Here is a 21,270-nt window from a genome sequence, read left to right as displayed (position 1 = left end):
ATTATGTTGTATACCTGAAACTAACATAATGTTATATGTCTGTTATACCTTGATTAAAAAATAGTTTTTGAAATAACTATTTGCAAATTTTCTTTATAGATATTTTTAAGGAGAAAATGTATTATTAAAAAAGGTTTTTAGTTACATTGAAGGTAAAAATATATTACATACTAAATACTGGAGAGGAATGATATAGGTAGTGGTTTGACATCTTGGAAAAGAAGAATATAATGGTACTTATATATGGAAATGGAGACCAATTATTATTTTAAATGTGGAGGTCTAGAATTTAAGTGACCTGCCGCACATTTGCAGAGAATTAATTGTTGGTTGAACGAAGACTAGAAAGCATCACTAGAGTTATAATGCCTTTCATAGTTAACATACTCTTTTATAAGCCTTGTTTTATTTGATAGTTGACATGCCACAATATTCACCTGAGTCTGAGGTCCACGACTACTGTTACAAGTTTTGTTCATGAGGAGCCTGTTCGATGTTGGTTCATACCTGGAGTAGCATTTTTTGTCTTAGTCTTGTCATGTTGATATTATAAATATCCTCGCTTTGATGGTTTCTCCTAAAACACTGTTGTAATTATACTTTAACATCCTTTAGTCTGCCTTTTACCCACCTATTCTACTTAAATGTACATCCTAATTTTCATTCCTCTCCTCCCTCAGCTTCTGTTCTGCGTGTCCCTCTACCTCGTTGACAGGCTTCTTTTTCTCTTTTCACCTCCATGCGGTTTATATTCTCTAAGGCTGTGCTGTCCAGTAGGAGAGCCATTAACTTCATGTGGATGTTGCCAGATGTAACATGAATCAGGTGGTGCTAAGTGCTGTGAAGAAAAGTAACAAGGGCAAAGGAGACAGATAAATGGGCTGCTGTTTTACATACAGTGGTGAGGGAAGGCCTCTCCTATCTGAAGAAACAGAGAGAGAAGGCCACGTGTAAACTTGGGAAAAGGGAATCCCAGGCAGAGGGAAAAGGAAGCACTGAGTCTCTGGTGGGAACAGCTTGGCTTGTGAGGGGACCAGCAAGGAGACCACAGTGACTGGAACCAAGGGGCAAGTGGTGGACGCTTTTGTTAGAACTTTGCTTTTTTCCCTCTGAGTGGGATGTGAGGCTGATGGATAGTTTTTGAGGAGAAGCATATTATGCGCTGGTTCTTGTGTGGAAAACAGACTGGATGGGGGGCATGATAGAAACAAGTGGAACATTATTATATCCTGTAGAACTTTCTTATATGACTTAGCTAGTTACGAAAGTGATAATAGAGTCAAACAAGATCCTTATGGGACAATTACGTTCTTCAAAGGACAGCATCTGCTGTTACCAATTCTGCATTATTAATACTGCACAAACATTGCTTCAGATGGATATTGACGTCAGATCAGGCGTTTGGATAGAGCAACACAATTATGTGATGCTCAGCCACTTACTAGATACAAGAATATAGTTTTCACTCAGTTTCCTCATATGTAAGTGGGGTAGAATTACCTATCCTCGTGGGAGTCATTTTAAAGTGTTTAGCACATCTGTCACGTGGTAAGTGCTCAGTAAAGATTAAATCAATATTTTCTTTCCTAACATTACAGTTTACAGTTATGTAAGTGTATATTTGATTTCTTTATTCATTTTCTCTATACTCCTGTAAACTTGATGGGGACAAAGACTGTGCTTGTCTTACCCATCAGAGTGTAATGACTATGGCACCTAATCCACGGTGTATATTAGGTGGGTAGAATAGCATCATCATCTTCATCAATATTATTATTAGCAGCAGCATAAACTACCAAGAGTGGTATTTCTTCCAGAAGACAGGCATGTAGCAATTTATTTATTTGTTTACATACATTAACTTTAATTCTGAAAAAAATATCAAGCATATTGAAAGGAAACAAAATACAATAATGAACCTCAGGAGTCTATCAGATAGTTTCACCACATCACATTTCTGCCATTTTTATTTCATTTCTATTCCTTGCTACATCCTACCCCACAATCAATAAGTATATTATTTTTTACAATTCATTTTTAAGTTAATATACATGAATTGAAATGTTCAAATCTTAGCTGTATAATTTTGACGAACAGATGAAGTCTTGTAACTCTATACCCATCTTGATATAGAACATTTCTATCTATGCAGAAAATTTCCCTTGCACGCTTTCTAAGTCATTTCCTGCCCCGGCAATCACTGTTTTGATTTTTTCCCCCCCTTAGATTAGTTTTACCTGTTTGAGAACATCATAAATGGAATCACAAAATTTTCTTTCTTTGTGTTTGGCATCTTACACTCAGCATAAAGTCTGTGAAATTTATCTATGATTTTTTGTGTTGATATATCAGTAATTTGTTCCCCTTTTTGCAATGTTACTATTCTGTTGTATAGTGTATATTACAATTTGTTTATCCTTTTTCTATTGAGTTGTTCCCAATTGTAGCTATTATGAATAATACTGTGATGAATATTTGTGTACATGTACTTTTGTTGGAATATGTTTTCTTTATTTCAGATGAAAAGTTAGGAATGGAATTTCTGCATCAAATGTTAAATGCATGTCTAACTTGTTAAGAAACTGGCAGTCCATTTTTCACCACTCAAGTTGAGTCATTTTCTATTTTCGATTGTAATATGTCAGAGGTCCAGTTGCTTCACATTGTCACCAACATTGAGTGTTATTAGTCTTTTTAATTTTAGCCATTTTAGTGGTTATGTAGTGGCAGCTTTCTGTGGTTTTGATAAGTATTTCCTGATAAAAAATGATATTGAACACATTTTTTGGGTGTGGTTATTGGCTGTTCATTTATCTTTCATGTAAGTGTTTTTCCCATTTTTGTTTGGATTGTCTTATTGTTGAGTTATAAGAGTTGTGGATACAAATTATTTTTCAGAATATTGTGAACATTTTCTCCCAGTTTATGGCTTGACTCTTCAATTTCTTAATGGTCTCTTTGGATGAGTAGAAGTTTTAAATTTTGATAGAAGTCTAAGTTTTCTTTTTTATAGTATTGCTTTTGATATTTTGTCTAAGATACCATTGCCTATTCCCATGTCACAGAGATATTCTCTTAGGTTTTCTTCTAAAACTTTTATTAAAGATTTAGAATTTTTATTTTGGCCCATGATCTGTTTAATTTTGTATATGGCCTGAAGTAGGAAGAAGAGATTAATTTCTTATGGGAATATCCAATTGTTCCAGCACCATTCTTAAAAAGATTTTTCCTTCTTCATTGAATTTCTTTGACATTTTTGCCGAAAATCAGTTGACACTACAATTGTGTGTCTGTTTGTAGACTCTATTCTGTTCTATTTATCTGTTTGTTTATCCTTATGCTAAAACCACTCTTGATTACTGGAGCTTTAAGTAAGTTCGTAAAATCAGATAGTGTAAGTCCTTTAGCTTTGTTCTTCTTTTTAATAGAAAATTTGGCTATTCTAGGTCCTTTGTATTTCCATATAAATTAGAGTCACTTTGTCAATTTCTATAGGAAGACAGGGGTAGGAATAGGATTGGAATTGATTTGAATCTATAGCTTAATTTGGGAAGTATGTATATGTGTATGTACGCAAGTATTTACATATATATATATTTTGGGGGGAGAGGATTGATACAAGGCGTAATCAAATAATACGGTGAATGTTTAAATAAAAATAATTATTATAGTAAAAGACACATTGCCATTAATCCCCCTCAAAATATTCCCCTTGCATTGAACACACTTATCCCATCGTTCTTGCCACTTTCTGAAGCAGTTCTGGATGTCCTCTTTTGTGAGTGTCTGTAGTTGCACTGTCGTGGCTGTCTTGATGTCCTGAATTTATTAAAAACATTTACCTTTCATGGTCCTTTTGACTTTGGGGAAGAGCCAGAAGTCGCTTGGTGCCATATCTGGTGAATAAGGTGGATGAGGACACAACGTAATGTTTTTATTGGACAGAATATGACATATGCCAGAAGCGATGTATGACATGGAGCATTGTCATGATGGAGGATGATTTATAGTACACTTTAAAACATACCTCTCAACCATAGCTCACACCTGACTGACTGCATTGAACAGGTTGAAACTTGTTACATATTGTTACTAAGGTTTGACGCACTGCTTCCCATATTGAAGATCCCTGCCTTTCCATTGGATGGGACTCGGCAGCAGCTTTACCATATTTTATGATCACAATGGAAAGACTCCATGTCACACATCGCTTTTGGTATAGGGCAATTTCTGTCAAATAAAAACGTTACAGTGTTTCCTCATCCACCTTATTCACTGGATCTGGCACTGTCCAACTTCTTGCTCTTCCCCAAAGTCAAAATGATTCAGGACATTGAGTGGCCACGACAGGGCAACTAAAGACACTCACAAAGGAGGACTTCCAAAACTGCTTCAAATAGTGTTAAGAATGATGGGAAAATTGTGTTTTAAAAGAGGGGGAGTATTTTGAGGGGGATTAATGGTATTGTGTCTTTCACTGTAATAATTTTTTTTTAAATTTAAACATTCACTGTATTTCTTGATCACATGTATATTCATAAGTTTTTGTCTTCTATTTACACGGTGTATCTCTATTTATAGGTTACCTTTAATTAAATACTGTACATTTATGAAGGAGCTTGAAATTTGTGCCTTTTACCACCCAATTATCTAATGTATATATTTTGTTGTTAACATTGTGAACACTGTATAATAGGGACTATATCTTGTGATCAGCATATCTCCAGGGCCTATAGCTGTTCCTGGAAAATAGGTGGGACATAAATGAATGTGTGCTATTGATATTTTGGCTCTTTAGTTAAGCTTTTAATATTTTTGAGTGTAGTTAATTGATGATTTTTGCCTCTTTCACTGAATTCATTTAGACTAGGCGTCATTTTCCTTTCATGATGGGAATTTAAATACATTTCTATAAAGCTAAGTCTTTCCTCATTTCGAGTACTGTCTTCATTTGCTGGGGTTATACATTATGGAAATACAGTGCAGACCAGAAAAGTTTTACTGAGAGTCCTGAAGATTTGGCAGAAATAGTACTGACTAGGATTACTACTAATTACAAGATTAAAATGTACTATTTTAAAAATAATGACATATTTCCTTTTACCTTCTCCCAGAAAATATAGACATAAAGAAAACTAAAATTAGATGACAATTAATATGAAGGAAAAATTAGGTGCTTTATTAAGGGGCCCTAATTTCACTTACAAATTCATTTCTATAAAAGGCCAAAGAGTACCCAGCTTTTCCAGAGACCCATTTAATTTAATGACTTTCAGAAACAAACACTGTGGAAATAAAGACAATAATGAGGCCCATAAAATTTCATGCTTTAGTGTTTAGGTAATTGCTTCTTAAATTAAGAAGGTATTTTTTTCTGGACATGAGTATATTTCTGTTTTTTTTGGTTAAGAATATAATGAAAGTTTTCCTCTAATCTGGTTGAATTTCATTTTGTCTATACAACAACTATTCCATATTAATTTTAGTGAGTTAAAGTCATTCATTTATAATGTATTGAAGACAATGATATAATTGGTAATCCTATGGTACCATTACCTGAAATTGCATTGATTCAAGTTTGTACATGAGAAAAATACATGACAAAGATGGCCTACTTCGATTGGTGCAGGTAAACAAGAAAATGTTTATTGCTTCCTTTTGCCAAATTATAACAAAATAACCCAATAAATCTATTATTGGAGGGTCACTCCAAAATAGTTAAAACTATTCAGTTACTGAAATTATTTTACTGGTGCATTCACTTAAAAATAATTTTTTAAGAGTATACTGTTAAATGACATTCATATGTTGAAATGTGGAGTTTGGGGGACAATACTTTTATAGTATGATAAAAATATAAGTATCTTAATATTTTATACTTGTAGATTTTGATATGCTGGTTTCCTGATATGCTGGTTTCCTGAAATGGGGACGTTAGATAGTCATTCTGCCATCTCATTAAGAAAAAGCATGTAAATGTGTATTGTGGGTTACAAAGCTAAATAGCATGTTTCTCTGAATAACTCTTACTTTACTGTACTTGAAATAGAATCTGTATGTTTGATGTCTGTCTTAATAAAAGTTTTTTTTTTTTTTTTTTTTTAACAGAAACATGCTCTACTAATATAATGAGAAAATGCTATATGGTTTAAAATATTAATTGCTCATATGACTATTTTAAACTTTATTTTTAGTACAACTTTTATTTCCCTTTTATTAAGCATACGGGCAGCAGGAAGGTCATAATAGGAGAAGCATCACCATGAAATGAATTTAAATTGTTTTACTGAGTAGACTTCATTTGTGCAAACAGAAAGCAAGTCCCTGAAAACCAATTTAATGGTCAGAAAAACTTTAAGGTCTAATACTTCAATCAATTCCTATGCTTTCTTTTCTTGGATGAGTACACATAGGCCTTTAAATGTATATTTTAAAAGAGAGTTGATGCAGCGCTGCACATTTGTGCTTCTGCTTAAGAAACTTCGCAACATTATTTTTCTATGTATATTTTAACCTATTATAGATTTACATTTCAGGCACAATAAATAAAACATAAGTTCATTTATATAATTAATTAAGTTGCTGAAAGTAAAATATTTTCATAGACTCAAAATAGATGCTCATAAAAGTTTAGATTCTTTTATAAAGATACAGAGTACTACTAATAATCATGTATTCTGATAGTTTTGCTCCATCAGAGGGTATTTACCTACGGGTATGTCCCCCATTTTAGGTCGACAAATCTAGTTATTAGAGGAATTGAATATATCTGTTCTACTCTACTCCGTAGTAATATGATTACATAACATTCATTGAGTATTTTCTATGTGCCAGACAGTATATAAGCCATTTTACATACTTTATTCTAGATGAATGAGAATTGAGGTGTGACGTTCTTGTTTTCACAACGAAATGTGAACTCAGCCATTTATCTTTTCCAGTCACTCTATTAAACTTTCTCCTCTTCATGTACTACTCATTAGACTTATGGTGGTGGCAGAGGGTTCTCTCTTGGTTCATCTTCATTCACTCACACAGAGGGTTAAAACCTAGAAAGAATAAATTATTTGTTCATTTAATAATTGGCATATTCCTCAGATGATTGTTCAAGACTGAATATTTTAATCAACAATTTAGTGCACCTTCAAGATGTTGGTATGGAAACAAAGCTGAGAGTTAGATGGTGGGAATAGACCCTGAGTACTGTGACACATTGTTTGTTTACATGTAATAAAGACTACAACAGGGCAGTAAAATAAAGAACTACACAAGTCATGGGGGGTGGGGAGAGGGAAAAGATAGGGTAGGGGAGAAAGAAAGAAAGTTGGAAGAATGGATGAGTCACTGTCACCATATGCCACATGTGATTTGATCTTGCAGCAAGAAGCCTCACTGATCAGAATGTGCTCTATCAGGAGCCTGAAAACCTAACCTCATTCCACTTCACTGACAACATCCCATCTCCTCAGTGATTGCTCTCACTTAGCTCTTACAGCAGAAATCTATTTGTCTGCATTTATTTTATGTTAATCTGAATTTTGAAATACTGTGATACAGAGAAGCAGATTTATTCCATTCTGATCCTCTTGTGAGATGTCAGCACTCTAATTCAATCCATCCATTTTTCAGAATGTGAGCGTCTCAGTGCAGTAGCACTTTGTCATTTAACTAAGACTGTTAGAGAAATACTTTTTCATTTTAAATTATATTTTACATTTTTATATTGAAACTAACATATACTATCGGGGTGGTTGAAATATTCCCATTAATTTTTCACATACAGCTTGGGCTTAGAATTAATACTCTTGCTTTGTGCCAGAGGTTTACAGAAGACATATCCATTTGAAGAACACTTCTGTATTACGATATTAAAGACGTTTCTCATCAAGTTACCAATCATTCTAGTAATATGATATGCAGGTAGTGTGTATTCCTCATATGCATTACCAGGATAAAAATCTTGGTTTTCTAAAACTTAGGCTTTCTTTTTCACTATTATCAGAACTAAGTAACCCAATCCATTTTCTTTTAAGTATATATTCAAGCAAGTTCAGAATTAAATTTTGTAGCGTCTTCTTTATTTGGAAATTATTTTAACTTATCCTGTTTTATATGTATGTCAATTTTATAAACACGTTTTCGTTGGAAGTAGATGGATTATAAGTTATTTTGACAGCATATCTTCAGTTGCCCTTATTTAAATCAAATGTGAATGAATACTATTTTTGAAACTACAGGTTTTCGCCTGTTTAACCCCCATCCCCATATAAATGATTTTGGTTGGGATCCTATGATGAGATTTATAATGGAATCTTTGTTTTTCAGTTATCTTTTGAATTGCTCAATACCGGATTTGCACTGATAACTGAATTTTTTTTTTTTTCAGAAAGTAATTAGCAGTGATTTTTAAAGTTATTTTTATTGTTATTTTTCAGCAAAGCTAGAGAAGGGCTGCTGAAAACTCAGAAAGAACGTGATTTTCATCGAATGCATCACAAACGAACAGTCCAAGAAAAAAACAAATTAATTAATGACCTCAAAGGGTAAGATGCTAATATTTGTTGGCATATTTATTAATGAGCTATTTAATCAGTGTTAAGCAACTTGCTTATGGCAGAAGGTTTCAGGTAAATTTATCATTCGACGTTTATTGAGCATGTACTGTGTGCCAAATGGTATACTATGTGTTTGAAGTACAAAGATGAGTAAGTTTAGGCTCTGGCTGTCATGTGCTCTACTGTCTGCCAGGGCAGCTCAGGCATTTCCACTTTGCTGAGTGGTGACTAGCATTTTTCCTAAGTTTCTAAAGGCTACCCTAGGAGTGAGTTCACTTCATTCACTAGAGTACTTGTTCCAATACTTATAAAATCCAGTGTCTTAAGAAAGTCATTCAAGGTCAATAATTTGTTGTTTATCCAGTCTTAAATTATAGCCCTTTTTATCAAGTACCTCAAAATCCAGTCTCTTAGGTACTTTTCTGGTTACTATTAGTACGTGCTGATTAATTCTTGCAGCAGTTTGGATGTATGGTCTCTTCCTTCCCTTGTCACACCATTAGCCTGGTGGTCAAGAGAGGAGGAAGTAGGAGCAACTCCCGGAGAGCATCTGTTACCTTGTGGGGAAGTATTAGCTCTTTCTAGGGAAAGAGGGCCACCTCTGCAGGCGCATAGGGCCCAAGGAGAGGGGCTACAGAACTAGCAGCCTTAGGGGCATCCTGAGAACCAGAGAAAAGGAGGTAATTTCATTTAACAGAAGAGTCACTTCATCAGGCAGAAATAGCATGCATTACTCTATGAGCTTCAAAATAATGTGGAGTGAAACATGATAAAGCAGAAAGGAAAAATAAATATTTCCACAGTTACAATTGGAGATTTTAACACTCTTCTTTTAGCAATTAAGTAGAAAAACAAATCTCTAAGTCTGTAGAACAAGACAAATTGATTGACATTTATTGAGTTCTACTTTGGACTTTTAAAGTGCACATGGAATGCTCACCAAAGTAGATCATGTGCTGAGCCATAAAACAAGTCTCTCTCTAAAGTTCAAAGAATTGATGTCATACGGAATATGTTGTGTGATCACAACCAAATTAAATTAAAACTAGATGGTACAGAGCTCTTTGGAAAATTCCCAAATATCTGGAAATTAAGTAACACACTTCCGAATAACCCAATGAGTCAAAGAAGGAAATGAGAAAATACTTGGAACTGACTGAAAATACAGCATTTTAAAATGTGTGGGATCCAGCCAAAGCAGTGCTTAAAGTGAAATTAATAGCTTTAAATGCTTCTATTAGAAAAGAATAAAATTTTAAACCAGTGATCTAATCTTGTACTTTAGAGGCACAAAAATAACGAATTAAATACAAAGAAAGAACAATAAATGAAATAATAAAAATAAGATCTGTAACCAATAAACTAGCAAAGGGGCAGACATTTTCTGAGAGAAATGAAAATATATAACCAAGTTATCTTATGTGACTAGTACACGAATATTTGTAGCAACTTGATTCGTAATAGCCCCAGACTGAAAACCACTGTTTTCCTCAGCAGAATATTGTGTAAGCACATTTTAGAATATACAACCAAGGGAATACTACTCACACAATGAAAAGGAATGGATCTGATCTACTGATCTACTCAGCAACATGGAAGAGTCTGAAAAACATGATGCTGAATGCAAGAAGCCAGTTTCAAAAGAGAACATATTCAGTGCTTCCAAATATATGAAGTTGTGCAATCTCCTGAGATGTTAGAAATGCTCTGTATTTTGATAACAATGTGGATTACCTGGGTTTGCATATTTACGAAAACTCTAAAACTCTTAACATTTAAGATCCGTATATTTTATTCCATGTAAATTACACGTCAATAAAAAAGAAAAACATTTGAAAGTATTTTCAAATAAAACATATTTTTAAAGTGTTTAGATCATAAGTTGAGTGAATTATTTCTCCTATGAGGTATCAAAATATTTTATACTTAATTTTCTTAATATGAGGTTAGTTAAACTTGTTTTCAAGACCATTATTTAGTTTATTTTGATGTAAATGACACTGTTTCTGTTTAATCATCCATTGTTTGTAGCCCTTGTCTTTTTGAAAATTGTTTCTGAATTGATTAAAGAAACTGCAGTTTTTTTCTGTCAGTGAATAGCCGTAGTCCTCTGACTGCATATTTGAATACAGAGAAATGTGACTTTCCAACTCCCACCCAGGTTGCAGGGAAGCTGTATGCCATATAATAATTCTTGCACTTCTTGGCTCTGTTGCGTTGACCTTTATATGGTTACTCATTTTTTATTCCAATGCAAAAAACAAAAAAAAAGGAAAAAGAAGGTTTAGATGTTAAATGGAAATCACTGATTTAACTGAATTACCCTTTAAGATGCCCTTTATTTTTCATAGGTTGAAGTTACATTATGCATCTTATGAACCAACTATAAGGGTGTTACATGAGAAGCACCACACTTTACTGAAGCAGAAAATGCTGACCTCCTTGCAAAGAGACAGAGCAGTCAAGCAGGTAAAGAGACCATCAAAGTTACCTCAAAATAATTTTTAACCATTCATTTAAAAAAAAAATATTATAGGTAGAATTACTGGTTTTGTTCCTGAGATAAATTTAAAAAGGTTCCCACCAGTTGGCATGTTGTAAATGAGATTCATTTGGAAACATTTAGGAAAAGTATTTTAATCCACTTTAAACCTATTACGATTATTATTCAATTAAATATGATTTTATTTAAACAAAATTGTATACGCAAGTATTGAAGTGTAGTTAGAGGAAAAAACTCAGACCCGATCAGACAAACTTGGGTAAAACGCCAGCTTTGACAATTACAGACATAGATCTTACTTAAACACTTTGAACTCAGATTTCTCATATATGAAGTGGAGCCACAAGAACGTACATTTTAGTAGTGTTGTGAAACTTATGTGAGACGATGAATAAAATCTCCCTGCAGTTTACCCCGAAATGAATATGTGGCACAGCTAGTTATTAACTCAATGTTCAGTCATTTTTTGCTATTGACCCTTTTCCATTCTTTTCATAGACGTAGGCCTAGGGGTAATATTGAGGAACCTCTGGTATAGAATTCAAGAAAAATAAAGCAAAAGCATTCATGAGCCATGTTAAAAATATGTAAGAGTTTATTAGAAAATGTGAAACAGCAGCTATGCTTAATATTCTTTTATTGTTTTCTGGAGATTCTCATTTTTAGCCAAACTTGCAGAATCTACAAAAACTTGCACAATGGTTATCCTCTTCCTTGAATTATTTCCTTGTGAAGACATGTTTTAATCAAGTACATTTTGTCTTTTCTTAAGTGTAAGTTTTAGCTAGTAAAATATAAAACATCACTTGTGTCTGTGCTTCTATTTTAATTTAGTATTCCTTTTTAAAAATTACATTAAATTTATTGGCGTTACATTGGTTAGTAAAATTATATAGGTTTCAAGTATACAATTTTATAATACATCATCTATACGATTGCATTGTGTGTTCACCACTCAGAGTCAGTTCTCCTTCCATCACCATATATTTGATCCCCTTTACACCCTTCTAAAACCCTCTTACCCTCTGGTCGCCATTAAACTGTTGTCTGTGTTTATGAGTTTTTGTTTGTCTTGTTCGTTTGTTGCTTTCACTTTTATATCCCACATATGAGTAAAGCCATATGGTTCTCGACTTTTTCTGTCTGATTTATTTCACTTAGCATAATCTCAGGATCCATCCATGTTATCGCAAATGGCAGTAGTTCATCTTTTCTTATGGCCGAGTAATATTCCATTGCATATATGTACCACATCTTCTTTATCCAGTCATCTATCGTAGGGCACTTTGGTTGTTTCCATATTTTGTATTCTTGAATGTCTGAATCATATGATTAGTAATATTGTGCAAAATTAGCTTAATACTAATTTACATTTTTGTGCCATTATATGGCAGACCTTCAGAATTTCATCTCCTTTCTACTTTTCATTTAACCAGTCCCTCAGCCTCCCAACAATAGGTACAACTTTACATCGTGGAGTACTGAAAACTAAATTCAGGTTTTTCCTACTTCTTATCTTGCATCAGGGCCAGCTCAGACTCATCTCATTCTCCTTATCTTCCTGGTCTCAAGCTCATCTTCCTGTCCTCCCTTCTCCAGAGAGGAATCTATTAGTGACCTGGCCATACAGTCCCAAGCAACCACGTATACTTTGGCAACTCTGCCAGACCACTCAGACTGAGTTTCACTAGTCAAAGATTCCAGGGCCTCCCAGGCATCCATACTGGCGAGTGCCTACACTCCTCTCCAGACTGTTGATTTCTACATCTGCAACCTGTCCAGCACTGGATCTGCCACTCATATTTGTGTGATTAGGGTTGTTACCTTCCTGGAAAGGCCATTAGTTCCCCTGTCTCTAATATGAGGGGGATTTCTGAGGTTAGATTCAAAGGTCAAATAGAGAACATGTTTAGGCCACATCCAGTCTTTGGGTTTCAGATTGCCCTCCCACTGGGTTAGTTAAAAGAGCCAAGGGTTGGGAGTGGTAGGTGTGTGTCCCAGCCATGCCACACAGTAGCCATTGCAAGCAATCAGGTCACTTCACATACGTGTCTGCTTTCTCATCTATTAAACAGAGGTAAATACTTGCCTTATAATTGATATTTGTCTAAAATGAAAACATGTTTAAAAAATTAAAATCGCTCTCTCTGTGAGGAAGGATTGAATTTTATACACTACCATTGAAATGTGCAAAGAACTGTATCGTTATCATCTGCAACTTATTTTGTCCTTGAACCCCTATTCCTGCTGAAGGCAAAAGAAAACATAATCTGCTATTAAAGGCAATTCAGATCTTTTTGTGTTGAAACAGTGTCTTTGAGTTTAACACAGGGCGTTTGAATGCTGTATTAACTGACTGTGTAGCTAAAATATAACTATCAGTGTTATTTTCTGCCATCAAATGGCATCGTCTTCTCATTCTTCCCCAGATGGTTCCTAGTACAAAGGGCACTGAGTGTATCCATATGGCGTGCAGTCTACATGCTGTCCTCTGGGCCTTCAGGGTCTCGTGATTCCGGTGGTTCCTTTGAGAATGAATCTAACATACTTTGCTAAATCCATGGCTTCTGTCACAGCCTCTGTGAATCCTTAACATCTGTGGCCTCATTCTCCTGACTTTGGTTCTTTTTCTGGTCCAGTGTTTCAAATGTTAACATTTTAATGAACCGCTCCGCCCCTGAGACATGTTGAGACTTCTGATTTCCCTGTACTGCAAATACAAGCCATAAGCAATTTGGAGACCACTTAAAGTCTACCTATGTAGACATGCCTCCTTCAGTCAATTTTCAAACACCACCTGGAGGATGTTATGGTTTTTCCAGCACAGTGCAAAATATGAAGATCTCTTTAAGAGGCTGCAATTTTCCTAGACGATTTCCTGAAAAGCTAGTAGCAAGTATAGTCTATATTTGGAGTATCCCAGAACGATGGCTTTATGTGTCCTTTGCTCCCAACTAGCTTCACTTAGATTTTTAGTTTGAGAGGTGAACCAGGTCATTCATGTCTGACCACTTGCTTTTTCTCCTTCTCAGGCACAGAACCCTTTAGACTTCTTTGTGCTATTGGATGGGATATCTTCCTGTCCTCTTCTACATTATTGGTACCTCTACATCCCCATTTGTGCCAGACAGTCCTCATTTACACCTGTTGTCACAGCGTAATTATTAACAGCTTCCATTTTTATCTGAAAAAAATTCAATTTGGAAAATGCTGATGTGGAAATTCTAAAGAGTTCATTTCTTGTTATCTAAAACAGGAGCAGTTAGGATTTAGAAATAGCTTTCCTCTCTCTATCAAATCTACTGTTCAGGATGGTAGATCCACTATGATTTGAGAAAGTCAAATTTGAGTAGGAGATGCCATTTCTGCCACAATAGCTTTTATTACTGTGTTTCCCCGAAAATAAGACCTAGCTAGACAATCAGCTCTAATGTGTCTTTTGGAGCAAAAATTAATATAAGACCGGGTATTATATTACACTATATATTATATAAGACCCGGTCTTGTAGTAAAATAAGACTGCGTCTTATATTAATTTTTGCTCCAAAAGATGCGTTAGAGCTGATTGTTTGGCTAGGTCTTATTTTTGGGGAAACACGGTATGGACAATGTTAATAGTGGGCATTTGGGTGCTCTTTTAGATCTGTTTGGCTGTAAATGGAAACCTAGATGTAGCAGCTGCCGTTCTCAGGATGAATTCTGTATTGCACATGGTTCCTCACATGACCAGATTTTATTCAAGATCCAGAATTGGTACACATGATTGATGGAATCTATACAGTATTGTTAGTATGCTAGTTACAAGAAAGGATGGTAATATCTGACATCTATAGTGAAAGATGGAAGACTTACAATTCACTATACCCAAGGTTCTGAGTGGCCAAAATGACTGTCAGTTATCCCTTATACCAAGGTAACCCCAGGATCAATTAGCATATTCTCCAAATTAGGACAAAGAATATAGTCTCGTTCTTATCAGCTCTGTCTTTGGAGAATAAGCCAAGGTTATTGATTAATGAGCCAGACCTTTGTGGTGGGAACCCTTCATATAAAGAATGATTTATTACCAACCCAGTCTTTTTTTTTTCTTTTTTCACTTTTTTTCTTTCTGTTGGATTATTCTTATCAGATAAACCATGGATACACAGCCATGGATTAGCCGTTTAGCTTGAACCTATCAGTGTGTCATAAAGCTTTAGAATGAATTTATTGTGAAAATATATTGAAATATAAGTGAAAAGATATTAACATACATGAAAAATTCTTCTATGATCCAACATGGAAGATGCCAGTTTTTATGCTTCTTGTTTATGTCTTTCACTGTTATGCTGATATAGTTATGCTCTGAGAATTCACATCTAACCAAAGTTTTAGAGTGCGAGTTTAGAGCATTAAGAAATATCTTGTGTTTTGTGTCTGGATTCCTAATTATCTCTTCCTTACAAACTTTATTTTAAAACATTGAGCTCATTATATTTTTCTTTAAACACATAGACCTTTCAAGTACCTTGCATGACTTAAGGTTAGAATTTAGAATTTTAAAATGCTATTCAGTTTGTATATAAAAGAAAGTATACCATTAGGTGACCGAAATCTAATAAATATGTGTTTTCGAAAACTTTTTTTGGTAGATAATAAATAGTGTAGCAACTTTTATATTTATTTAAATCTTATAGAAAAGTCTATGTTTTAATTATTTTAAGTTCTACAGATGTCCAAAATTCTGAATTAGAGCCCCATCTTTGAAAAAAGATAAAATGTAATTTATTTATTAGTATATATTTATGTATACTGAATGATATTCTGTCTTTTTTGGATCCATGAGACTATAATTTAGGAGATATTCTAAAACACACACACACACACACACACACACACACACACACACACACACACAAAGTACGTTTTCTAGTTCTGTCTGCTGAAAGAGCCTAGAAATAATTGCTTCTCCCATAACAATAAGCATATCCAGTGCTCAGATATTGGTTTCCCATGCTGTTCTTTGATAGAAGGAAGTAAGGCTTTTTGTGGAAATGGCTGATTGTAGTCTGGGCAGGGAAAATACAAGATGAGCCTGGAGTCGTGGAGCATATCGTCGTGTGAGGAAGTTCAGAAATGTTCACAAAGTTAAAGGGAAAGGAGAGAGAGAAAAAAAGAAAAGAGAGAAAACCCAAGAAGAAAAAATGGGTTATGTCAAGGGACAGACGAAGTATTGTGGGCATCTAGACAGAGTAACTAAATTTGGTTTGAATGTTGAGCATGATGATGCCATACATACACACAGAGGGTATGATGATATTGATTATGTCTTTGACTTCTCTGGGGAGAACAGCACATGCCTACTGTACGGGTTTGAAATGGCAGAGAGAGCAAGGAAAGGAGACTGGCTTGGGGTTTTATTGAGGTTCGGATTTGGGGTCAGGGTGAGAGTTCTCCTGTGCAGGGAGGGACTTGTGTGGTTTGAATCTTCCATCAGTGCCAAAGGAGGGAGCATCCAGTCATTCTTATCAGCTTGCCCAGATATGGGCACAAAGGGAATAGGGTAGGGTAAGGCTTAAAAGCTGTTAGCAGTATAACATTAAAAAAATGGAGTCAGATTTATTTGTAGGAATCAGCCTGAAAGAGCTTCCCAGTGGTCAAATTTGGAACAATTTGAACCAGAAAATAAATAATGTAATATTGGATTATAACTCAAAATAAATCTATGCGTCCATAATGATTTATGTAAATAAATAGAGTTCATAACTTATTTATATAAATAAATAGAAGAAAGAATAAAAGGGAAAAGAAAAATATCTTCTTCAAAGGAGAATCTCAAATGACATATGTGGATAAGTTTTCCCTCAAGGATGTGGAGCTTAACACTTAAGCTGTTATGTGCTAGCTGCATATAAAACTGCTTGAAATGCTGTCGTGGAAAAAATGCTTGAAAACTGTCGTGGAAATGTGGGCGGGGGTGGGAGTGGTGGGGAGGGAGTAACTACAGTGGAGCAACCTGGCAGATCCTGCTTCAGGAAGGTGGTCAAAGTTAATGTCGTCAGCATGTTGTCATGTTGATGACATGCATCCTTGATGTGATGGCTAATAATGGCACTTCTCCTTTGTGGTCCTCCTCCCCCAAACTCTTAACTGCAATCTAACCACGAGAAAACACCAAACAAACCCAAGTTCCTGGACATTCTGCAAAATATTACCTGACCAGCACTCCTCACGATATGATGGCTAAATGTAAGGTAGTGTCCTGGAACACAGAAAGGGTAGTAGGAAAACATTAATGAAATAAGAATAAAATATGGACTTTTAAAAATAAGGATGTATTGATATCAGTGCATTATTTGTGACAAATGAACATGACAATGCATGCTATCACGGGGCAATGGTGCAGGATATGCAGGAACTCTGTACTATATTTGCAACTTATATGTAAATTTTACAGTATTCTAAATAAGAGGAGCATTTAAAAATTTTATAATCCATTTGGGATCCAAGAGTACATATACATTTTTCTCGCTTTTTTTATCCAGGGATTTCATGAGCACTAATTTATAGGTTACAATTTATTATCTGCTATTTTCTATTAAAGAAATCTTTCTACTCAATGAAAGTAGAAAAATGTGTATATCTATATATAATTAAACAGATGGTCTTTTGTGTTGGCATAATCATATACAATGAGGGATGAGAGAGCTTCTTAAAGTTGAATTTTTAATTTAAGTCTATTGTTCAGGAAATATAGGTAAATGGTATGCCATTGAATTAACAAATATTCTTAATTATAATGTATGTTTAATAAAACAAGGAGTGCCTGTGTGTGGAAAATGAGCTAAGAGTTTTAGGAATTACAGCAGTTTCTTCATATTTTACTTCCCAAGTAATACTTACCTCATCTTTTATGGACTTCAAGATGAATTAAGCTGTTGTGAAGAAATTTCAACAAAGCAGAAACCTCTTTCAAAGTGGAGATCTGAATAATTATCGTTCAAAGTGTGCAATGAGTATTCTTGAGTCCAGAAACTGTGCTGGAAAAGAAATGTTCAGATGCTTACCCATAATAGATACTTAATAATTGCCTGTGGAATTTAATTTAAACTTAAAATTGTATTTTTCTTTTGTTGCCATTCATGTTTAAAAAATTTAATTACACATGAATTAACCCATTGGAGATTAATATTTTTTATATTTGCAATCAATATTTAAACACTGCATTGTTTTTAACCTCCTTTTGGAGTCATTTAGTATCTTTTGGATTTTATTTTTTAGATGTCTAGAGTTCAAGCAACATTGATGTATGCGGAACCAGGGTGTAGTAACTCAGTTCCTGAAATTAGAGGTAAGAGTAAAATGTGATAAGACTAATTTAGTATTCGTTTGTGATTTCTCAACCTTATCAGAGCTCAAAATTCTGGAGCTATTTAAAAGTGAATAAATAGTGTTGTAACTACTTCACAAATTAAAATGTTGATGAAAGATCAAGAGTAAATATAGATATGATGCTGTACAGATTAATTTTAGAGAAAAATATGAGTAAACCATATGGGAGGATTTCTGCTTCTGGCCATGATGGAGTACTTGGTACCAGACTAGCCTTCTCTCCATAAATAACTCTAAAACTAGACTGTATACTATATGAGGCAACTACTTGCAGACAGTGGAAAACAGCACAGTCACAGAAGGCAAGTGACAGAAGGAAAATTTATAAGTTTGGCTCCATAATCACCATGGCTTTGTGCCCTGGGAATTTCCCAAACTAAGCTCCATGGAGGTGGAGGTCAAGAGAGCATGGCAGTCCTGCATAAATTGAAAGGGCAAATTGTCGAAGCAACTAGAATCCGTAGAAAAGGGCACCAGATGAGGGGGTACTGCAATTAGCAGTGGTCCTGCTTGTGAGGGAGTTTACTGTGAGTCCTTAATTGATAGCTGGGCCACATATGCAAGAGTGGGACTTATCAAAGAGAGAAGATTCTATAGGACTAAGAGGAGACCAGGAATTCTAGAGGTCAAGCAGTGCTGGGAGACATTGGAGTTCTAGCCACACCTGGCTGGAGAGACCTCTTTAACACCTTGGTAACACCATGTTAACATTCAACATCTTGTATCCACTGTATAAAACCAAAAACAAAGCTTACACAGAATTCCTAGAAAAAATAATTTACAGTTAGAATCTTGCCAAGTTAGAGAGCATTGGGAAATATTTAGGGCTTTCCATGGACCTACCCTAACAAAGCAAGGCTTGAAATTCAAGGTGATCATCAAAAAATTAAACTGCCTGCTGGAATAAAAATCTGTACCCTTCAGAGGGAAAGAGTTGTCCAGAATCTTTATAATCTGTCATCTGTAATTGAAAATATGATCTACAATCAAAACGGAAAGCAATGGAAACCTACACTGATATGGCTCAGGTGTTGGGTTTAGCAGATAACAATGTTAAAGAGGCTATTTTGAATATGATAAAGGACTTAAAGGGAAATATAACATCAATAAATGAAAAGATAGGAAATCTTGGCAGGTAAATTGAAACAAAAAGGATATACAAATTCTAGTACTGAAAAATACAATAAAATGAAAATTTTATACTTCATAACAGATTGGAGATGACAGAAGTGTCAATGAATTTTAAGAGATCAATAAAAATAATCTAGTCTACAGAAGAAATAGAAAAAAATTGAAGGAAAATTTGCAGACTTAACATATGTGTAATAAGAATCCCAAAAGACAAAAGAATGAGAATGGGGCATAAAAATATTTAAACAAAAGATGACCTATTACCCAAGCTTGATGAAAAGCATTAACTTACACATCCAAAAAAAAAGCAACTAACTATAAACACAAAGAAAATCATATCTGGATATATTCAAAATGCTGAAAATTTAAGTGAGAAAATCTTGAAAGCAGCCAAGAGAGAAAAATCATATTACATACAGGGGAACAATAATACAAATAAAGGCTGATTGCCCATCAGAAATAATGGAAGCTAGAAAATGAAATTAAATCTTTATAATGTGGGCAAATTTTAATTCAGAATTTTATATTCAATAAAAATATCCTTCAAAAACTAATGTGAAATGCAGACATTTTAATGTAAATGAAAGCTGACAGGTTTTTGTTGGAGGCCATTTTGAATTACAGGAAATACTGAAGGATTTTCTTTGGGCTGAAAGAAAAGTATGCCGAAAGGAAAGTCAGAACTACAGAATTGAATACAGAGATTTAGAAATGTTAAATTCCAGTAAATATAAAGATAATGTTTGTCTCTTCTTAAATTCCTTAAAAGAAAACTGACTTTAAAAATTAGGTAATGTTTATGAGGTACGTAAAAGATAAAATAATTTTGGGTTGGTGCAAATGTTCTATATCTTGATTTTGGTGGTGGTTATATGCTACTCATCTTTGTCAAAACTTCCCCAACTTTACACTGGAAATGTATGCATTTTATTGTATGTAAACTATACCTCAATAAAGTTGATTTAAAAAAGAATGATGGGGAAACTCCAAAATACAGAAAGCCTGCAAAACGATGAATTTTCTTAATAAACGAAACATCCTGTTATTTCCAGATAACGATTCATTGTGTTCTCTTGTTAATTAAGGCTTAAAAGAAATATGTAGCATTCTTATATTTGAATTTATTTTCTTAACCTTGATTCAGGAGTTCCATTCCTAACATTTTATGTTAAAGAACTCTCAGTTAAGCTCAGTAATGCCTAAAGAGACTATGCACAGGGATGTTTAATGCAGTCATATCTATAGTAACAATACAAGCAATCTTAATCTTTAACCACAAGTGAATGATTAAATGTAGTACTAGAAAGTCTTTAAAAATCGTGCATAAGAAATGCTCATGTTATAATGTTACCTTAGTATAATGTTAAGAAATAAAAACATTTATACAATATAAGGGCAGGTCTGTTAAATATATGTAAAGAAAAATGATTGGAGGATGCACAACAAAATGGTTACACAATTTTTTTTGATGTGATTGTTTTCTACATTTTTTTGCTTACTGTATTTGAATATGTATGTCTCTACATCAGAAAATTGTTTGATATGTAGATAACTTAAGAATATAATCAGATATAAATATGAAAGGATAGTATGAAATTATCATAATCTTAGGAACTGTAGCTTCCCAAATGACTAAAGATTGTGTAAAAGAATATAGAAAAGGCTTAAAGGTTGAAGAACTTCGTGCATTGGTTTGATGCTTGCATCAGT

The 21,270-nt window shown here is 34.3% G+C and overlaps 1 protein-coding gene across 3 annotated transcripts in view; it reads left to right on the top strand.

Annotated features, from left to right (window-relative positions):
- The window catches only part of SPAG16 (sperm associated antigen 16), a 759,782-nt gene that overhangs the window by 29,164 nt on the left and 709,348 nt on the right, over positions 1–21,270 (top strand). For all 3 annotated transcript variants that reach the window (XM_033111509.1, XM_033111505.1, XM_033111506.1), the window contains exons 6-8: positions 8,436–8,543; positions 10,907–11,024; positions 18,319–18,388. In XM_033111509.1, coding sequence (XP_032967400.1) covers positions 8,436–8,543; positions 10,907–11,024; positions 18,319–18,388 — 296 coding nt within the window. The remainder of the gene's footprint in view (positions 1–8,435; positions 8,544–10,906; positions 11,025–18,318; positions 18,389–21,270) is intronic.

Source organism: Rhinolophus ferrumequinum, chromosome 8, assembly GCF_004115265.2.
Source record: "Rhinolophus ferrumequinum isolate MPI-CBG mRhiFer1 chromosome 8, mRhiFer1_v1.p, whole genome shotgun sequence".
NCBI lineage: Eukaryota > Metazoa > Chordata > Mammalia > Chiroptera > Rhinolophidae > Rhinolophus > Rhinolophus ferrumequinum.
This window is presented reverse-complemented; position numbering and strand designations above follow the sequence as displayed.